The following is a 22,576-nucleotide window of genomic DNA, read 5'->3' on the forward strand; positions in this document are numbered from 1 at the left end:
TATGAATGATAAGAGAAAAACTTTTTTTTCACTCATGGTTAGTGGGTGGGTGAAGCAAAATTTTTATCAAACAACTGTGTTTACTCTTTTTATATCATAAAGACAACATAAACTACCCAAGAAACCATAAATTATGCCAGGGTATGTAAACTTATGAGCACAACTGTAAATAATAATGTCACGTAAATCCTTCCACTCCTAAAACCCTGATATTTGTGTTCGCCCCTGCCACTTCATACAGCCTGCTGACGCTACTGTATGATGGTATGTTTGGACTTTAATCTATTCCAAGGCATAGTATAAAAGATACATTTTACTTTGTTTTACTTTAAATCCAAATAAATGAAACTTGAAAGATAAGGAGAATTTAATACGTCATCCTGTCTTTTTTTATTCAGAAAGTAGCATATAATGGAGATCATTTTTGAAGTAAAAAATAAAAAATGTTGTGCAAAGAAATGTGAAATAATGTCAAAATTGGACTGAAGTAAAGTAAAGTATAGGTAAAGAAAAATGTTACTCTTGTCACTTGTGGGAATGTTTTTATCAATATATATATACATTTATTTGGAAACTTTTCTTCTTTTAATTAACTTTACTATGATAAAATGCTAACAGTAATATAGCCAGTCAAAAATACAAATAAAGACAGTCAAAAATAAAGTAAAACAGCCAGAAGTTATAGCAATTTAGAAAATTAAAATACTAAAAAATATAAAGAGTATTTAAAGCTTTTGGGTTTTATGAGTACTGAATAGTTTTAATTCATGTTTTATTTAATTTATTAAAAAAAAACTAAATAAGGAAAGTTTCTCTTTTTAACTTCTCGGGCGTGTCGTTGTTTGTACTTCCTCTCGCCGTCACAGTGTTTCCGGTTGTGTCGCTTAGATCGTGGATCAGCTGCTGGTGACCAATCCCTCTCCACCTCACACTTACATCTCCTCCTCGATAGTATCTCTGAACACACTCACCTCTCAGTGACATCTCCTCCGCCTGCCTGACAGGGAGACTCCTTCTTTTAAACATTCCCCTGACACGTTAATACCCTCAGTGTTAGCTTCCAGAGAGACACGGTTAAAGAAAAGGAAAGTCACCCTTTGAGGAGAATGTCAGATTTCGACAGCAACCCGTTCGCGGACCCGGAGATCAGCCACCCGTTCCAGGTAACGTTAGCTAGCTAGGTTAGCAACATTAGCATTAGCTCCTGTTTATTCCTCAGTGTTTACAGGTGACACACACTAGTTCCTCGGTTTAGAACATATTTTATGAAACTACTTGAAGTTTAATGATGATAACTGAAGCTGCTTGTTCACTTGTTGCCCAGTTTCTGTCACCTGATGTTGGTACACTTGATCCAACTGGTGTGACATAACATTTAAAGGTAACCAGGCAGTGTTGTTTTAGCTAGCTCAGTGTTCTTGTTTTAGCTAGCTCAGTGTTCTAGTGATACAGGAGCTGTTATTCATTGATGTAGAGACAGCAGCAGGTTGTGTGTGTAAGGTGTTTTATTTAAACTCTGTTGTTTCTCACATGATACCCCTGTTGCACTTAGCAGCTAAACCTTCTACCTGTCAGACCTCCCTCTCTTTAGAGTCCTGTGGAGTGGACATGCTAGCATTTTATGGTTTACTTCTGTGCTTTTTACTGTTTAAATATATTATAGATTAGATTCTTTTCACTAAAACAACACCTAACCTTATAACTGAGGCACAGATGATGATAACAATCCAACTTTACCTCTAAAAACAGATACCAGACCAAGCTACAGGTGTAACACCACTTAAATCCATACAAGAATGGACACACAGGTGTATACATTTCATATAACACTCAAGTAAAGGCACTTAAACATACTTTTTATCTTTAGTTAAGCTCTATATTTAATTTAACACTACCTGAATCAGAATCAGACTATTTGCTGTGTAGTTTTACACATTCAAGGAGTGTTTTGGGGCAAAAGTCATGGACACAGAGGTAGAAGAAACAAAGAAAATACAATAATAAATGGCTGTAACTTGCTTAGTAAAGGTTTGATAGTGACAAAAATGTATTTGGAAGTCTAAAACACTTAAGTATAACTTTCTAACAAAACAAAACAAAACTTCCTGTTGTTCTGTCTGAGTTCACAGTAAAAAATGACCCACATTTCCAGACGATTTAAAAAAAACTTTAGTATTTCCATCCATTATCAGACAAAACAAATGTAAAACTGATGATCTGAGGCAGCGAGATGGGGAGTGGCATTTGAGGTCAGGTCAGGTATGAGGGGGCGAGCTTATTGAGGACTTTGTAGGTGATGAGCAGGATCTTGAAGTGGATTTGATGCTGTATGGGGAGCCAGTGGAGGTGCTGAAGGATGGGTGTGACGCGGGCTCTGGAGACTTGGTGTCTTCCAAGTTATTTAAGATATCAAAGCTGGGTCAGCAAAAACTCCAGACTGTGTTGACTCTGCTTCTCTTAAAGCCTGTCACTGTTTAAAGGAGGAAAGAAGAAGTAGATGAGGTCAGATCATGCAGTGTGACTGCGGTTGTTTCTCAGTCATGCCTTCCTTACACTTTCGGCCTTGTGATAACCGCCCTGTCATCGTGAAAGTATGCATTTGTTTGATGACGTGCAGCACAGCCCTCAGGTCCCGCCCTCCTCACAGTGAGCCTGCGGTGAGCGGTGTTTCCTTCTCCGTCTCCTGGTATCAGGTGAACTGAACTTGGGCACCAGAGCAGTGACTGATTAGCATTTCATTTGAGCTGAAGAGGTTATCTGGCCGGCTGATAGGTCGAGCAACATTCACGGTTTTGCAAGTATTCTGATAATGAAGGAGTGATTGACTAATAACATGACATACATTCTTTTCTATCATCTCAAAGTCATTATTTAATGTCTTTTTCAGTCACTTATGGTGATTAAGTCCCAGAAACTTCACATTTGTGAACTGGGAGGTACTCTTCACAAGAGGCTAGCCAAAACGTTCCCCAATTTTAACTCAATAAATATTTTACACATATTGGCAGATAAACAAAACAATAAGAGTTTTTTTGATACAGTGAATACATTCTGTCATTGGTCCACCAGAAACTACTGACACGCTTATTCTTAACTTCAAAATGTAAAAGTTTGAGTTAGAGATTCTCCAAAATGACTTATTTCCAGGGCCTGTATGCACGTCCAGCTATTACACAAACGGGACCATTAGTCTTAACGTACCGTTATGGAATGGCCCGTTTGGCTGTAGCGTTAGCCGCATGCACGACTGCAGATAATCGGCCAATTAACTCATTGCGCCATGAAAGCTAGGCTGATGAAAAGCACAATTTGTCCTGGAAAAAAAACCCTATCCAACAAATTCGAATTGCACATGCCTACTACGCATAAACAACAATAAACATGGCGAGCAGTACCAGTGAGACTGAGAGAAGATCAAGAAAAAACAATTTTTCAGCAGAAGAAGAAATGGACATTTTATTACAAGAATATAGAATGAACAAGCAGCTGTTATCACCAAGTCAATCGTCAAAGATCAAACTTTTCCAAAGGATCGTTCGATCCCTTAATATCCGTTGTTCTTTGCATATTTCGTCTTAAAGCTGGGGTTGACAGTCTCGGAAAACTAGCATGAATTTGAATGTAGCATTTCCTCATGACTCCGTCTAACCCCTCCCCTCCTCCCTCAGAGCTCCTCCAAAGCGACCCCCCCCCCCCCCACATGCACGAGCGCCGCTGACTTGCGACCATATGATGGTGACTGATTCAAAACCGGTCCTCACCAAAACATTCTCATAGTGAAAGTTAAAAACACAAACAAACATGGCTGCTGTTAGTACTCACAACTATCATGCTAGCATTATCCAGTTGTACCAGTGACACGATATCAGGAGAAAAGTTATAACACATATATAATACTGTAACAACTCTACTGTTTGTTAAACGTGTTCAGTGTAGATGTTCTTAATTCCTACAGTGTTGACGGTCAGTGAAGGCATCAGGAGAGGTGTAGAGTGTGTGAGTGGGAGAGAGGAGAGACAAGAGGAGAAGTTCTTCATTCATTCAAACATTGATTGTTGTTTTGTTGGTTGTTGTGATCACGGCCGACAGTGACCGGTTATTAAAGATCAACGTGTTCACGAATCGGCTCGTCATCACTACAGCGTCCGGACGGACGCTACAATAAATATAAATTTTCTGTAGGACTTAGTGAACGTCATTAATTATTCTGCTTGTTGGTGAGAGCTTTTTAGACTCTGATCCGGACTACAGTCCTGAGCAAAGCACCTCATCAGGTCAGAGGGGACAGGCCCGAGGACAAGCGAGAGGGGCAGTCAGTAGAGTCAGGGGAAGTAGAGGCAGGAGACGGGGACTAGGAGTGCAGGCTGGGGAAATGTACGCACAGGAGGCGGGCAGAACGGCAGGACAGGATTTGATTGGTTTAAAATTTGGGGACCCAAAAAATGGTGATTGGTTGGTGCTTTCCCAGGATTACTCCGACTGTAGATAGCAGTTTTTTTTCACTCTTTTTTAAGAACACATTATGTATTGATTGCCATCAGGACATAAAGATCATTTTAACCAGTATCACAAAAAGTGGATCTAAATCTGATTACTAACCCCAGCTTTAAACTGTAAAGCATAAGCGCCATGTCCGCCATCCTTTAAACAGCCTAACAAGTGAGGTAATCCTGCTGTTAGCACCTGTAATGGTGGGGTCTACCTCTATTAAATGTAATGCTTTGTTGGGGCTTTAACCTTGCTCATGCATACCTAAACGTGTTGTACAAACGGCCTGTTTTCATCGCTAATGGCTGGACGTGCATACGGGCCCTGGTCGTTGAAACAAAAATTAAAATTCTGACGAACCGACTTGTTCAAATGTAAGAAAACACTCAAAAAGCATTCAAACTGAGCACAATTTATTAACCATGGCTAAAGATTGGATCGGAGTCTGCAGGTAAACAATGTCAAAGTGGTTTGCTTAGTGTAGCTTAAGTTAGCAGAGCTAGCACCACCAGTGTTCAGTCCTCCCTGCAGGTTTACGTCAACAGGTCTGTGGTTGTTACACACAACTTCATCTCCATGTTCTACATCAAACCACTGACAAATCACACACACACACAACGCTATGAGAGGTCACCTGTTATCTGTGCTTGTTTACATCCAGGTAGTTGAGCATTATAGCATTAAGGCTGTCACCATTTACCAGAGCTACAGCCGTGGCTAGTGAGGGTGACAATGTTTGTCTCGTTGTTTTTTAGTTCCTCCTCTCAGTCAAACACGTCATGTATATTTATTATCCATCATGCTGTAAATCATACGTAGAAAGTCGTCCCACCGCGTGGCGTTGGAAGAAGCCGATGCCACAGTTTGACCACACAGACACTTGAAAGTTGAATAATTCATGGAGCCACATTAACATACTGACATGTCGACTGAACCTCCTGCTGTCCTCCTCTCATTTGTTGGCTCAGGCTCGTTTGGCCGGAGGAGAAATGGAGCTTTGTTCCTTTCTCTGAGCTCTTTGCTTCAATACTTTATGAAATCATATGGTGCCGTCATGGGGACATGTGGTGTTTGAGTCCCCTCTGGCAACGTGTTCCTCTGAATCTCATCTCTCCCAGTCGTGCGTCACATTGTTCATTCTCTTTCGGCCTAATTCAGTGGATGTAGGCTAATTAAAAAAATGAGTGTTATTTAAAACCCGACAAGGAAGCAGAGATGTCATGTCAGGTTGTGGAAGTAGCTTCATCAGGAGAGCATGGGCTCCAACTTTTTCTGTCTGATAATGGAACAGGAGTCTATTACAGTGCAGGAATAAAACAACAACAGATGATCAGTTTGAGTACACAACACCCTCCATGTAAAGCATTGAATAGTTTTAGAACAGTGGATAATTTGTCACCTTTTAAAACCTAGCAGCCCAAAGTGCTCAAGGATTCCTAACCTGATGATGGCAGCCCCTCAGCTCGCAGCCCCCTCCCAGGACATGCTCTATCAGCAAGTTCTAGAGAGTCTCTGATTTTCAAATTAAAGTGCACTCATAATCACAAGCTTTGTTTGTTTTTGGAATAGTACAAAAGCCTGTGCGCAAGACTCAACAAACTGAGAGCCCAGAAACAAACCTAAAATGTTAGCAGCAGCTCAGCCTGCAGCCCCTGGAAGTAGGGAACGCGCCTCAAAGTCAGTGAGTGCTTGAGGGTGGACATTGGGCCCTACTGTAGCAAAACACCAGCGAGTACTAGCTTACTAGCCTAAAATCTAGCCGTGCATTAACTCTCAAGTAATACAAACATACAGACAAGCTAGCATCCGAAATACAAGCTAAGCTAATGTTAGCAGCAGCTCAGCTTGCAGCCATTCTCAGTCAATCTGTGCCGACAAGTGTTTGAGAGACACTGATATTTAAAGTTAGAGTGTCTTTCTATTGGTTATAATTATCTTTTGTTTGTTTTTTAAAGGCACTATGAGGAGTTTTTAACTGGCTGAGAAACAGACTGTAACTGATACTGATGCCTCTTTATGACCCTCAAAAGCAAACAAGACCATCAACAACAGCACTGACACCTTCTCTGTTGTCATTTTAATGTCTAAAACTGCTCTGAGGGGGTAGGTGTCAGAACAGATGATGGTCATCTCGCTTTAGAACCACCCTTTTTTGGCTGTTTTCATTGCAAATAATGACATTGTAAGATAAGTCTAAATGTTAAAAGACAACAGGATGAGGTTATTGTCTGAAGACACTTATTTTGCATGTACAGGACAAGAGATAAGAGGTATCACATTGTCCACAAGGGGGCGCCAGAATCGATACAAGCTAAAAGTTCCTCACAGCAGCTTTAATATAGTCTAATACAGCGGTTCCCAAACTTTTCAACCTGCGACCCCGAAAATATTGGTAAACAATAACAAATTGACCCCTCATTTGTGTCTCATGACCCCCCAGGGGGTCCCGATCCACAATTTGGAAACCCCTGGTTGAATACATGTGTGGACAAGTGAACTAGCTAGCTGAGCACATGGAAACAAGCTTATTATGTTAGCAGCAGCTCAGCTTGCAGCCATTCTCAGTCAATCTGTGCCAACAAGTGTTTGAGAGACCCTGATATTTAAAGTTAGAGTATCTTTCTATTGGTTATAATTATCTTTTGTTTTTGTTTTTTTATATAGTCTAATACAGGGGTTCCCAAACTTTTCAGCCCCCCAAAATATTGGTGCCAAAGACTTGTGACCCCCACTGTCCTTCCAAAGTGATTTAATGTGGCTTCATTTAACTGGTCTGCAGAAAATTAGCCTACCTATATGAGCATGTGTCTGTGTTTCTACTGCTGCTGATGCTTTTGATATTTAACTGTTCACTAACTCTAAACTTAGGAGTCATCTGGCAAAAAGAAAGTCAGAAAACTCATTACATTTTCTATTTTCAAGGTTTTATTTCAAGTTTAGCTACTATTTTTGTCCATATTTTTTACTATAGGGTAAAATGAACTATTTTTAGATAACTTAAAAAAACAACAACATTCTGGAAGGCATCTCACAACCCCCCCATTTGTGTCTCACGACCCCCCAGGGGGTCCCGACCCACACTTTGGAAACCCCTATCTAATACCTGTGTGGAAAAGTGAACTAGCTAGCTGAGCACATGGAAACAAGCTCATTATGTTAGCAGCAGCTCAGCCTGCAGCCCCTGGATGTCACTTGTTGACACTTGGTTTATATAATTTGATATATTTTGAAATTAATCAGTTAGAAAAAAATGAAATAATAGAATAATTAAAATATAAATAAGATTATAATTTATATAATATAAATAGAAAAATAAAGAAAATATTTTTTGCCATATTTCATCGCCTAATAAATGTGTAAGTCTTGTTGAAGTGCAGCCATTAGTCCAGTCTCTTAGACTTTGCACTCAAGAAGCTTCTTCAGGACTGTAGCAGACGCTCATATTTCAAACCGTAAGCATGCACGCCTTCATGGCTATAACAAGGATATTAGTGTTTCCACCTTCATGCAACAGGCTGAGAACACACGCTGCTTTTTCACTCTGTAACCTTTGAATTGAAGCTGAAACACAGTGAATATGTGTGTGTTTGTTTGGCTGTGCAATAAGGAGACATAAAACATTAATCACAACGTACTCTGAAATATTCATGACCCCGGTCTGGTGACAAGTAGCAGCCCTCGTCTATGCATGTGTGTGTGCAGCTTTGAGTGTGTGTGTGTGGTGGAAGAGATGCTCCTCGAAATTTAAGAGTGTTGAGAGAGACGGTGAGAGAGCGGCTGCAGCGAGGCTGGATGAGGATAACACGGCAGGGTTGGATTTTAATCTCAAGCAGAAGATTTGAATGAACGCGGTGTGTGTGTGACTGACGGCTGCTGATGGTAAGCTTATTACAGAAACATGACAATGTAGCCGAAGTGACGCCTTAATGGAGCAGGAATTTAACATGCAAATATAGACAGGCGGTGTTTAACTATGTTCCTTTAAAGCTGGAGTTGAACACACGCCAAACGTAAACACCAGAATGTCATCCTTTAAAACAAACAGAGCTCTGCATGGAGGCAAAACAAAGGGCGCTTCTCTCTGAAACTTAAAGCTCCATCTTTAATTTCACTGTGTGTGCACATCGACTGTCGTTACTCACAAGCTCTGAGAACAGTGTTTGAATGTGCTTCTCCTGCAGATCCAGAGTGTGCCTAAAAGGAGCATTAAGTGCTTTTCGTGCTGTGATTTTGTGCCGAGCGCAGCATGCTGAAAAAAACAAAGTCTCCTTTTTTTATTTCTTTCTCTAGCAGCCAGAAGCATTCCCACCCCCTGCCTTCTGAAACTCAGGGATATGGCTATTAATAGATGCCTTCCTGTGAAAATTATTGGAATCATCCCATCTTTGCCAGAATTGATTACAGGCCTGTTTCGTTTTGAATAAAGAGCGCTGTTTAGTCTTGATGTGGCAGAATAATGGAGGGTTTTTCACTCTCACTCTTACTCCTTCCATCAGTGATAACTCAAGAGTAGACGTATCAAGGCTGTGGTGTTCTCATTGAGCACTTGAGTTATTTCCAACCATCTTTTTATTTTTATTGAAAGTGATGTAACCCTTTTTTTAAACCTGTGTTCTCAGGATCCATCAGTGACACAAGTGAGGCAAGCGGCTCCTCCGGGGCTGGAGGAGTACAATCCCTTCACAGATGGCAAACAAGTGAGTTCCTCTAGAGTTCAGTGTTCACACTTTACATCAGAATTAATAAGGTTTAACATATTCAGAGTGGCAGCTATCATTCAGCTATTAAAGAAATCAATGTAACTGGATGAATCAATTATTAAAATACTTCTTATAAATAAATCAAAATAATTAAAAAATATATATTTGAAATAAGAATGTTTTTTTTATATAAATTAATGAAGCGGATTAATCTAGCTTTATTGTTATTTATTATTTATTTATTTATTTATTATTATAATTTTGAATTAAATGTCCTGTGAACGAAGGGAGTGACCATGTGACAGGGGAAGGAACAAAGGAAATAAAATCACTAACATTTAAACAAAATAGAGCAAAAATAACATTGATAAATAAAAAATATAAAACAAAATAAATAAATAAATATGTCTAAATCTAGCTGTGATAATCATTCCCTTTATAAATAAAAAAATACTTTAAAATAAAATAAATAAAATAGGGAAAAAATAACATCGAAAACAGCATGCAAAGAAATAGAAATCTAGAATAAAATCAATCAACTATTAAAATATTTCTTATAAATAAAGAAAAATAATAATAAATACAAATAACTAAATTTAGAAAGCTGTGATTTTTTGAAATAAATAAATAAAGCTGGTTAATCTAGCTTGTTTTAATTATTACTTATTTATTTATTATTAGAATTGTTCAAGAAATGTGCTTTTTTACAAGAAAGGGAGTTACAAAGTGACAGGAAGAAAATCACTAACATTTAAATTAAATAGAGCAAAAAATAACATCTATAAATAAAAATATAGAACAAAATAAATAAATGTATAAATCTAGCTATGACTGCCCTGAGATAATCATTCCCTTTATAAATAAAAAATACTTTAAAATAAAATAAATGAAATAGGGAAAAAATAACAGAAAACAGCATGCAAAGAAATAGAAATCTAGAATAAAATCAATCAACTATTAAAATATTTCTCATAAATAAATAAAAATAATAAATACAAATAACTAAATTTAGAAAGCTGTGATTTTTTGAAATAAATAAATAAAGCTGGTTAATTTAGCTTGTTTTAATTATTACTTATTTATTTATTATTAGAATTGTTCAAGAAATGTGCTTTTTTACAAGAAGGGGAGTTACAAAGTGACAGGAAGAAAATCACCAACATTTAAATTAAATAGAGCAAAAAATAACATAGATAAATAAAAAATATAGAATTAAATAAATAAATAAATAAATATGTCTAAATCTAGCTGTGATAATCATTCCCTTTATAAATAAAAAAAACTTTTAAATAAAATAAATAAAATAGGGAAAAAATAACATCGAAAACAGCATGCAAAGAAATAGAACTCTAGAATAAAATCAATCAACCATTAAAATATTTCTCATAAATAAAGAAAAATAATAATAAATACAAATAACTAAATTTAGAAAGCTGTGATTTTTTGAAATAAATAAATAAAGCTGGTTAATCTAGCTTGTTTTAATTATTACTTATTTATTTATTATTAGAATTGTTCAAGAAATGTGCTTTTTTACAAGAAGGGGAGTTACAAAGTGACAGGAAGAAAATCACTAACATTTAAATTAAATAGAGCAAAAAATAACATCTATAAATAAAAATATAGAACAAAATAAATAAATAAATAAAAATGTCTAAATCTAGCTATGACTGCCACGAGATAATCATTCTCTTTTCATCTAATGTGTTAAATGGGGTGTATAACAAGCTCCTGAGCGCAGTGGTGTAAATTTCCTTGCGCTCATCACTCCTACATATTATCAGAGGAATCACACAAGTGTTCCTCCCAGAGGCTTTGCAACTATTTTGGTCGTTGCAGCTCAGAAATTAACCAAAAATGAAGACTCTGAAAACTCCAACATGCAGTCCTGGAGTATGTTTGAGTGCATCGCTTACAGCCTGTACTCTTTGTTTTTGTTGAGGAAATCAGTGACAACATGATCTTTTTACTCCCTTTGAATTTAGATTAAGTCTCTAATCTATAGAACTCCTATTCTCTCTTTTGTTAGGGTTAGACTTGAATGAAATCCTCATCCTACTTTAACTGTAATTGAATGTAAATAAAAGAAGAAATCACAGGAAATACTGTCACTGCTTATAAAGATCCAGTACATGCACCAGTTTTTAGGAAACATAGTCCTCATTTTGTAACACTTGTGTCTCTACATCATGTTTCTGAGCTGCAGTCACAGCAGAGTTTGCCTCTAAATTCATGCATGTGTTCCCTCTGTAGACGCCTGCAGCTATGGCACCCAAAACTACAGCACCCACCATTAACACACAACCTGCCATCATGAAACCCACAGAGGAACCTCCAGCCTACTCGCAGTCTCAGGCACAGGTAAGATCTGTGTGTGGTATGAATCAGTGCAGCTCCCATCGACAGCAGAGAGTGTGTGAGGAGGCAGAGAACAGGAATGTGACAGCTGGTGTCGTGCAGAGTATGTGGACTCTGCAGGGGGCTGTTTCTACCGAGCTGAGGGAGACACTGAGCCTGAGAGAAACCAGACAGCCAGAGGAAATAACTTGTGATGGTGCAGCCTCCTGGGATCACGCCGTCGGGATGTCTCCCCTCCGGCTGCTGCCGCACCTGTTGACAGAATTGGATTTAACCCCAAAAGCAGACACAGAGAATTCCTTTTGAGCTGTCACGTGCATTCCTGTCCCGACGTCCATCTTACATGTGTGTGTGTTTATATTTGTGTGTGTAGGATCAGTCTCGAGGAGCTGCTGAGCTGCTGAGGAGACAGGAGGAGCTGGAGAGGAAGGCGGCAGAGCTGGACCGTCGGGAGAGAGAGATGCAGTCTCTGAGTGCTTCAGGAGGTCAGCATCAAACACCAACACACAGATTCTGATCAGTTTCACACTCTATCTACTGTCCTGTCTCTAAAGATGTCATTCCAGAGGACACAATAAGATATGCTACTCTCTATTATCACTATCTCTATGATTGCACTCACGCTGCAAGGCTCTAGCTTCATATTCAGCATACAGACATGATGGTTCAGCTTCCAAACTAGGCTGCTCAAGGCCAAACTTTGCAGTTGCATCATCTAATCTGCAGTCATACATCTCGGGACACTTGGTGTAGAGAGGGGTAGAGATCCAGTGATCACTTCCTGGTGATGAGTTGGATCAGGTGATGAAGGAGGCTGCTGCACGGACCTGGCAAACCTGAATGTGCAATGAGGGTGAACATCTTCCAGAGGCTCCTGTCTGTGAGGTCTTCAACTACAGACTCTGGAAGAACTTTACGTGCATTCAGGAGAAGGCTGTGGCCGTAAAATGTCAGGGCCTGTCCCAACAGCATCCTCGGAACCGGCTGAGAAGGAGGCCTTTGGTTTTTGCAGAAACTCAGGATTGGGAGAAGTTTAGGGAGACTATGGAGAAGGATTTCTGTTGGTCTTAAGCCTGATTTATACTTCTGCGTCGAATCCACGGCGTGGCCTACGCCAGAGGTCCTGTACCTACGCAGAGGCCTACGCACACAGCTGACGTGCACCTCCTCCAAAATCCTCTTCTCCTCTCTATTCTTCATGTAATCATGTCTGTATGAACAGCAACATGTATCAGCTGTAGATTAACATAACACGCTCTGAACGGCTGTGGAAAAGTAAACAGAGATCATAGCTGGGTTGGAAACAGACGGCCGGACTATCAGAGAGACCATACTGCCCTCAAGCGTTAGAGGAGGTGCATGTTGGCTACAGGCGTAGGCCTCTGCGTAGGTACGGGGGCTACGCCGACCTCCAGCGTAGGCTACGCCGTCGATTCGACACAGAAGTATAAACCAGACTTCAGAAAACCAGCTAGTTTATTTCCCCTAATATTTTAAATATTCCTCCAAACTCACTCAGCAGGTCAAAGTTTCTATTTTCACCCTCATTAGAGACTCCTTTGTACCTCACTCTTAACCTGGGCAGAAAATCATCATGCAGTTATCACTGCACACACACTGCAGTGTCTCCGTCATCCCGAAACACTCACTCACACAGCTTCTCACCAGTTATCCCTGCTGATGTTTGACTAACATGAACTGACTTCCTGTCTTTCTTTCAGTTGAACAGTAACTCACAGTCTTTGTGTCGTCCATCTCTCCAGGCAGGAAAAACAACTGGCCCCCTCTCCCCGAGAACCTCCCTGTGGGCCCCTGTTTCTACCACGACATCACCGTGGACATCCCCGTAGAGTTTCAGAAGACAGTCAAGATCATGTATTACCTCTGGATGTGTGAGTGACTGTTTCTGTTTACTTAAAGCTGGGGTTGGTAATCAGATTTAGATACACTTTTTGTCATACTGGTTAAAATGATCTTTATGTCCTGATGGCAATCAATGCATGATGTGTTCCTAAAAAAGAGTGAAAAAAAGCTGCTATCTACAGCCGGAGTAAACCTGGGAAAACACCAACCAATCACCGTTTTTTGGCTCCCCAAATTTTAAACCAATCAAATCCCGTCCAGTCGTTCTGCCCTCCTCCTGCGCGTACATTTCCACGGCGTGCACTCCTCCGAGTCCCCGTCTCCTGCCTCTGCTTCCCCTGACTCTATTTACTGCCCCTCTCGCTCGTCCTCGGGCCTGTCCCCTCTGACCTGATGAGGTGCTTTGCTCAGGACTGTAGTCCGGATCAGAGTCTAAAAAGCTCTCACCAACAAGCAGAATAATTAATGACGTTCAGTACGTCCTACAGAAAATATATATTTATTGTAGCGTCCGTCCGGACGCTGTAGTGATGACGAGCCGAGTCGTGAACACGTTGATCTTTAATAACCGGTCACTGTCGGCCGTGATCACGCCAACCAACAAAGCAACAATCAATGTTTGAATGAATGAAGAACTTCGTTTTGGAGGAGCTGTGAGGGAGGAGGGGAGGGGTTAGACGGAGTCCTGAGGAAAAGCTACATTCAATTTCAAATAGATTCACCGGCTTCCACTGAACAACAGTTTCGACCACCATGTTTACTTATGTTAGCACAGCACTGCGTATGACGTCTTTGTTGTTGTTCTTTTGTCCTTTACTGGTTCATATGAATCTGATAGAGGTCATATCTGAACAGCCAAAGAAAAGATCAGATCTGAGGAAGGCTAACAGTGTGAACGTAGTCCACAAGGCCAGTTTATAAGAACTAAACCAGCTCTAACTTCTATATCCTCCAAAAGATGCTACACTTTCTTCATCAGTTACTCTCTCTCAGCTCAGCTCCTGCTAGTGGTTGAAAAAGTCATTCTGCTCAGGGAGATCAGGGAGAGAGCAGCTTTGAATGGCATTCTGCAGCCACATGACGAGGGCACATGGTGCAGTCATGTGGTCTGGGGAGGGGAGCGGGTCAGATGATTGCTTAAAGGTCGGTTTGGATGCAGACTTGAGAGAGAAGCGGACACTTTTAAGGGCACATTTACTGCTCTTAGTAAAGTCTAATATTCCCTCTAAGAGCATCAAATTCAACTTAGTTTTTAATTTGTATTTTCTGCCCCTGTACTTTTGTTTGGAGGAGTTTTTGTATCCGAAGACTCTTCTCAAACAGACCAGGTCTAGACCGTACTCTGTCATATCATTAACAAAGACCCAACATCAAGACCGGATAAGATCCAGTCCCCTCCTACAGACAGGACTCAGTCTGATCTCATCTTAATCCACCATGAGCAGAGCACTTTGCAGCATTTAGCAAGTTACAGTGGCAAGGACAAACCTCCTTTAACAGGCAGAAACCTCCAGCAGGACCAGACTCATGTTAGACACACATCTGCTGAGACCAATGTGTTGGAGAGAGGGATAGAGGGAGATGAAGAGAGAGAGAGATGATAGTGGGGAGACGGATAGTGGTAGTTGTAGCAGCAGGAAGTCTACGGCAGAGATCCAGAGGAACCTACGAGACAAGGGCGCTCAGGGACTCCAGAAAGGTCTATGGTTAGTAACTTTAATGGGACAGGAAGAGTTAAAGTGAGATTCAGGCAGAGAGAGGAGAGAGACAGGATACCAGTGTGCCAGTCTGAACCTATAGCAGCATAACTAAGAGCTGGTCCAAGCCTGATCCAGCTCTAACTATAAGCTTTAACAAAAAGGAAAGTTTGAAGCCTACTCTTAAAAGTAGAGGGGGGGCCAAATAATCTTTTAAAGTTGGAGCAGGCAGACGGGTTAGAGCCAGATAAAAACACTGAATTCATACTCTAAAGTAGAAAAGAGATCCTGATCCCACACCAGCAGCTCCCTCCCTCAGTCCTGGTCTGCCCACCAGCAGCCTGCTGTCATATTTGACACTCTGATGTAAACTCCTTCACTCTTACAAACCCTACAGCTGTACAATCCTTGAAACCATGCAGGCACTGTCGGGACCCCAAGTACAAATGGTGCTGATGAATTATAAATGTGTGTGTGTGTGTTCTCAGTCCTGCGCGGTGTAACATGCTGAAATATTAAGCATCAGTGTTTCCTTATTTCCATCCTCAGCTGTGCAGGGACACTGGACACTGCTGCAGAAGCCACCAGCTCTTTTTTAACATGTGCTGCACACAAAAGCTGAATCAGACTCTTACTGTGCATCCATCTACCCTCAGTTCACACCGGGACGCTGCTCGCTAACATGATTGGCTGCCTGGCCTGGTTCTGCGTGGACGCGTCACGAGGCGTGGACTTTGGTTTGTCCATCCTCTGGTTCATGCTCTTCACGCCGTGTTCGTTCGTCTGCTGGTACAGACCGCTCTACGGAGCGTTCAGGTAAACAACACGAACGTTTCCACTCATTGATTTACACATAAAACCCCTCAGATGATGATGATGATGATGTTCATGACCAGGTTCTGTCTCTCTCTGTCATCAGGAGTGACAGCTCCTTCAGGTTCTTTGTGTTCTTCTTCGTGTACATCTGTCAGTTTGGGATCTACGTCATCCAGTGTATCGGCATCAGCGGTTGGGGCGCATGGTGAGAGAGCGTGAACTTTCTTCAATCAATCTTTATTTGTATAGCGCCAAAGTTATCTCAAGATGCTTTTACAAACATAGCAAATCTAGACCGTACTCAATGTCAAATTATGAACAGAGACCCAACACCAAGACATGATAAGACTCAGTCTGACCCCACCTAAATCCATGAGCATCGCACCCCACAAAAGGACCAAAAAAGTAGACCGCATCACTCCAGTTCTTAGATCTCTACACTGGCTTCCTGTCTGTCAGAGAATAGACTTTAAAATCCTGCTGATGGTTTATAAAGCACTGAATGGTTTAGGCTGATCTGCTACTACTGTATGAACCTTCTGGACCTCTGAGGTCCTCAGGTACTGGTCTGCTTTCAGTCCCTAGAGTCAGAACTAAACATGGTGAAGCAGCGTTTAGTCATTATGCACCACATATCTGGAACACACTCCCTGAAAGCTGCAGGTCTGCTCCAACTCTTACCTCTTTTAAATCAAAGACTAAGACTTTTTTTATTTGCCACTGCCTTCCTATCTTAGCTTCAATGTTTCAAATGCTTTTAATGTTTTAATGTAAAACACATTGAGTTGCCCTTGTGTATGAAATGTGCTATACAAATAAAGCTGCCTTGCCTTGCCTGCAGTATTTAGCTAGTTAGAGCGGCGATGAAAAACTTCCTTTAACAGGCAGAAACCTCGAGCAGGACCAGATTCATGTTAGACACACATCTGCTGAGACCGAGTTGGGGTTGGAAAGAGGGATAGAGGAGAAGAAGAGACAGGGAGCGGTGATAGTGATGAGACGAGTCCAGCACGTCCATATCAGCTGGAGTCTTATAAAACCAACCGTATGGCTTTATGTGTAGAAGAGGATTAAAGCTTTGAAAAATCAGGTTGTTTCAGTGAAAATGAACGTGCAAATATTCTATTTATTTTATCTTTTAAATCGTTTTTCGAGTTTGCATAACATGACATCTGGAGACACTAAATTGGGCTGTAATATGTTGACATGTAAGACATCAAATTCATCACCTTTTATGTCACAAAGCCTGAGTTCAGTCATGTAGTTTGTATGACAGCAGGATGGTGTAGGTGGGATCAATTGGAAGTGAACTCCACCCTAAAATCTTCTCCTCTGACTTTCTGGTCCTCAGCGGATGGATCTCAGCTCTGACCGGCCTGAATGCGAGCATCCCAGTGGGCATCATAATGATCCTGATTGCTGCGCTCTTCACCGCTCTGGCGGTCATGTCGCTCATCATGTTCAAAAAGGTAAACACTTGGCAGGCCTAGATGAAGTTTCATGAGTACAACGGAGGATTGGGGGATGCATCGAGGAGGAAAATAAGAGATTTGAGAATAAAGTTGCAGAATTAGGAGGGTAAAGATAAAACCGTGATTAGCTTATACGTATAACAGAGGTGCTGAGTTGTAGCCGCTGTCGTCAAGTGGCTGCTGCCTGCTCAGGAGAAGAAATCCGAAACTCTGTGACGTCATTTTTTGTTGATTTACTTTTAAAAAATACTGAAAGAAGTGTTTTTTCCATGATGTTGATAAAGCTGTCTCCATAAGGCCACACAAACATACTCCAGTGAACCTGCACTGATGACAAACATCTACTCCATCCTCCTCTAAAGCCTCCGCTTTTACCCCTTCTCTTCCTCATCAGGTCCATGGGACGTACAGAACCACAGGGGCCAGCTTCGAGCGAGCCCAGCAGGAGTTCGCCACGGGCGTCATGTCCAACAAGACAGTCCAGACGGCGGCTGCCACCGCCGCCTCCAGGGCTGCACAGGGGGCCGCACAGGGGGGCTTCAAAGAGCAGATCTGATCGGTTTCAGAGAGCTCACTCATCTCTCCGTCCAACCCTCAACCTTCCTCTTCATCATCATCATCTTCTTCATCATCGTTGAACACGTGGAGATTCCCCCAGCCTTCTGACAATGATTCAGTGAGAACAATCAAACAGGATCTCACGTCTTTGGGACTCCTTCTTCTCCCCGGCAACATGGTTCACTCTCATCACAGACTCTGAGACACCTCGCGTACGCTGCACTCCTTTCTACCACTCAACCAGCGTGCTCCAGTTACCTTCTCTGTGTGAGTTTTAATGTGTGTGTGAGAGTGTGTGTGAACGTCTGTGTGCCTCTCTAAACGTCCCGTCTGCTGTCTGTTGACAGATTCTCGTGTAGCTGAACCAAGTCCATCTTTCTAAACTTAAACGGGCATTTCCCCCTCGCCGTCCGCCGTCTGTGTGTCTGCGCCTTTCTTTAAAACTAATCACCACTCTTTATTCAAAACTAGCTTATGATTGAACAAGTAGAAGTAATAACACTAGTAATCAAACATGTAAGCTGCAACCTCCTGATTTCTCTCTGCTGACTGCCACGAGTACATGGCTGAACACTGCTGCCCCCTGGTGGAGGGATTGAGTACTGCTGAAGATGAATGCTGTGCATTCCAGCTCACTGCTTTGCCTTCTTTCTTCTTTCTGTGTGTATTCATGCTTTATTAATTTGAAATCTCACCCAAAACCTACAACTTACCCATGTAGACCTTGATCGTGTTTATCCTTCCTTTTATTCCCACCAGAGAGACGTGAAATTTAGAAAGAGAGAACCCAATTTATATCTGTCCTTTAAAGCTTTGAGAGGAGTTTGGCTTTAGGGATGGAAACCGCTTCCAGTCAGTCACTTTAGTCCAGACGGACTGGATTGAGCATGCACTGATTTATCGGTCTAACATCAGTATCGGCCGATACGTGCCCTTTTGACTGACATCAGCCAATCGGGAGCAAGTATACCTGACTGCTAATCCAGAGAAGGGTGTTTTATTTGGCACAAGAAGTCAGCTGCCAATCGGCTGCCTGAATTTTGTCTAAGGGGGAAGGGTGCAGACAAATGCAGAGGCGGAAAAACACCAAAACAAAATAGGCGAGCGCTCCAGAAGAACCTGTGCTACAACACTTCACATATGATTGAGAATCTGACCCGGAACAAGAGGAGGGGATTGAAGTGTGGCAGCAAAAAAGTTACGTGGTCAGCCCTCGTAGTGGAATCGGATGCCTGAATGTGGTCTAAGGGGAAAGGGTGTGGAGAAATGCAGAGGCGGAAAAACACAGAAAACAAAATTGGCGAGCGCTCCAGAAGAACTGGTGCTACAACACTTCACATATGATTCAGAATCTGACCCTGAACAAGAGGTGGGGATTGAAGTGTTGCAGCCGCATTTAAGGTAGCATGTGTCCAAGTAGTAGGGTAGGGCACACACAGCTTATGTGTGCAAGTCTACGTAGTCGGTCCTCGCAGATTAAGCAGTCTAATAAGAAGAATTAAAAAGCAACCCCTGTTCTCTTTGGTCATCTGGTGCTGGGGCAGATTCTAGATCTTTATGTTGTTTTTCTGCAACCAATAACAAAGCTCTCATCAATAGCAGCTGCTGTGTCTGGCTCTAACCCCTGAGACCCTGACTCTGCAAAACCACAACAACGTAGCGGAAAGCTGAATCGCTCGAGGACTGGAAGTGGTTTTGCATGCACGTCTACGCTAATCTCTCGCTTTTCACTTCCACATTGTCAGGGTTGCAAGACTGAAGTATACATCTAAAGGTAAACATGCACCTACGCTGGGCGGCTTTATGCTAGCAATGGAAATGTGAACATCTCTAATGTTGATGTTGTTACTTTAACTGACTAACGTAGATTTATGGATGAACTTCCTGTTGATACACTAATTGACTGATCAGTTAATCAGCTCATCGTATATCTTTGATTTAATTTTTTCCATCTTCTGTAAAAGCACATCGCCGTTTTAATCCACTGAGCTCTTCAACAGCTCTCTCTCTCGCCCGCCAGCAGTGACTTTTTTTATTTAGATGAACCGAACGCTCTGAAAAGTTTGCCTCCTCGCCCAGAAGTCCTTTTGCCTTCATAGTTAATTCAAGTTGCACTTTAAACTCATGTTTCGACTCTCGGTCTGCATGGTGAGACCGGAGCAAACATCAGAATACGGATAACGACGACTCCCTCCTTCCTGCTGTTGATTGTTAAAGTGAATTCATCCACTCACCAGCTGAGTTTGGCAGAGTTTTCACATGAAGCCTGAACATTTCCGCTCATTCAACCCCCCGGGTCATGACTCTGCGCACTAACACTAGTCTGTACATACGTCTGCATGTTTATACAGGTGACCTGAAGAGGACGGCGTCACTCGTCTCCAGCTCTTCTCTGAGAGACTTACCTCAGTTTTTACTCAGGATCTACTCTTCACATGCATGACGACAAACAGAGATATTTAAAGATTGTATGAAAACAAACACTGACTGGCTCTGCTGTTTTTAAAAAAAGATGTGCTTTAAATGGATTTATGGGCCGGTGTTGTAGATAGAAGCGCCTGCTGCGTATTGTGGATTGACGATCACTGAACTCCAGCAACATCATCAGATCTCTGAATGTGTCTCTCTGATTACCTTCTGTTGCTTCGACGGAGCTGCAAACTGTTCGATTGTGTCTGTGTCTCATGTTAAAGCCAGTTAAGCCTTTTGTATGTGTGTTGTGTGTGTGTGTGAGCGTGTGTGTGTGTGAGGACATTCAGCCTTTAAAAAGTCTTAAGTCTGACTGTGGGTCCTTCTTTTAAACTGTCCTGCCTTATTTCGCTCCTCTTCTATCCCTCCCCCTCTTTGCTTTGGACCGGTGCATGTGTATTTACGAGGACACGTGTGTGCAAAGCGTCATGAGATTATCCCGTACAAAGAACCCGACTGGACTGGAGTGGCACTTGCTGTTATTTAATCAAAAGGAAGGCGTCGGACTGCATTTCAATGTGAACTGTGTGCTGTACTGTAGATGGACTGTGGCTTTAAGCGTCATAATCAACATGGTCTGTGGTAGAACACACTGGGATTTAATGAAGAATATCAAACGCATCTCAAAGTGTAAGATTTAAAATGAATCGACTGGAACAGAAGAGAAGTTTGAGATGTTTGTATATTTTGTACGATTCACAGACGGTCGGCTCCTCGCTCTAAATTTGGCTGTGATTTTAAGTTGCACTCTGGTTTCACCTTCAGCCGCATGTTGAGTAGTTTGAGTTTTGTATATTTATTGTATTAACACTGAATAAAAATCTTCTTCTGTATGTCTTATTGTCATTTATCTGTTGTCTTTAGAATAGAATGTACTTACTTTATTAAACCCAGAAGGGGGAAGTTCAGGTGTCTGTCAGCTCATCTCCCATTGGCTAGAGCAGTGCTTTTCAACCTTTTTGAGCCAAGCCACATTTCTTACATAAAAAAAAACCCTGAGTCACACCACCAACCAAAAGTGTTCCAAAATGACACATTTAGTCTCTCAATTTATGAATCTATTTATCTGAGAGAGGGGAGGGACTTTGGCTACTTCTTTAACTGCGTCAGGGCGAAGCATCTCATTTACAATGGCTTTTGCAGGTATATTAAAGCTGCTGTGAGGAACTCTTAGTGTGTATTAATTCTGGCGCCCCCTTGTGGACAAAGTGATACCTCTTATCTCTTGTCCTGAACATGCAAAATAAGTGTCTTCAGATGATAACCTCATCCTGTTGTCTTTTAACAATTAGATTTATCACACAGTAGGATTATTTGCAATGAAAACAGCCAAAAAAGGCTGTTTCTAAAGCGAGATGTCAATCATCTGTTCTGACACCTACCCCCTCAGAGCAGTTTTAGACATTAAAATGACAACAGAGAAGGTATCAGTGTTGTTGTGGATGGTCTTGTTTGCTTTTGAGGGTCATAAAGAGGCATCAGTATCAGTTACAGTCTGTTTCTCAGCCAGTTAAAAACTCCTCATAGTGCCTTTAATGTCTCTGCCACAGTGTGTGGCTTTTTTGATTTGGCTAAGAGTTCAGCTACCAAGTAGCTAGCTTTGAGAGCTCTAACAGTCACTGTTGTAATTTTTTCTCATAGAAGTTGCCTTTATCATCGCCCATATTACGCTCTTCATCCAGGTTAGAATTTTATCCAGGGCCCAGTTTGGAGTTTTCATTTTTCATTTTTGAATATTTATCCGTCGCTGTTGTACGCCTAATCCTTGTCAAATACACCTCTTGCGTGAATCATTAATTCTATTGTCTTAAATTAGAAAGGTCATTAGTGTGCTTCATTGCCACCCAGTGGGCGGGTAGAACAGGTCAGTATGACGAGTATTGAATTACTCTGCCAGTCACTACACTGCAGGCATAGACAGACTACATGGCAAATTATTTGCAGTATATGAATCATATTTTTTTGGACTAATTAAGTGAAATTGGATAATGACCTGATGATCCGTCACGGCATGCTAATGTGCCACGGCACAATGGTTGAAAATCACTGGGCTAGAGAGTTATGAAGCCTAATGGCTGCAGGGATGGATGATTTTCTTTATCTCTTAGTCCTGCAGCGCAGAGAGATGAGCCGTCCACAAAGAAGTTGTGAAGTG

At 41.4% G+C, this 22,576-nt stretch overlaps 1 protein-coding gene across 1 annotated transcript; it reads left to right on the forward strand.

Annotated features, from left to right (window-relative positions):
- Positions 1-864: 864 nt before the first annotated feature.
- LOC117830968 (secretory carrier-associated membrane protein 1-like) lies at positions 865-21,254 on the forward strand. The gene is made up of 9 exons (XM_034709345.1): positions 865-1,163; positions 9,108-9,185; positions 11,442-11,549; positions 11,920-12,031; positions 13,310-13,438; positions 15,763-15,922; positions 16,026-16,127; positions 17,274-17,391; positions 17,789-21,254. The coding sequence occupies exons 1-9, from the start codon at positions 1,107-1,109 to the stop codon at positions 17,948-17,950; spliced, it is 1,026 nt and encodes a 341-aa protein (XP_034565236.1). The 5' UTR covers positions 865-1,106; the 3' UTR covers positions 17,951-21,254.
- The last annotated feature ends 1,322 nt before the right edge of the window (positions 21,255-22,576 follow it).

Source organism: Notolabrus celidotus, chromosome 19, assembly GCF_009762535.1.
Source record: "Notolabrus celidotus isolate fNotCel1 chromosome 19, fNotCel1.pri, whole genome shotgun sequence".
Classification (NCBI taxonomy): Eukaryota; Metazoa; Chordata; class Actinopteri; order Labriformes; family Labridae; genus Notolabrus; species Notolabrus celidotus.

Bases quoted from the DNA above. Each gene is read 5' to 3' on its own strand.
- LOC117830968 (XM_034709345.1), top strand. From the start codon at position 1,107: ATGTCAGATTTCGACAGCAACCCGTTCGCGGACCCGGAGATCAGCCAC. The intron at 9,186-11,441 runs GTGAGTTCCTCT...TTCCCTCTGTAG, and splicing joins CCTTCACAGATGGCAAACAA to ACGCCTGCAGCTATGGCACC. The intron at 17,392-17,788 runs GTAAACACTTGG...CTTCCTCATCAG, and splicing joins CGCTCATCATGTTCAAAAAG to GTCCATGGGACGTACAGAAC.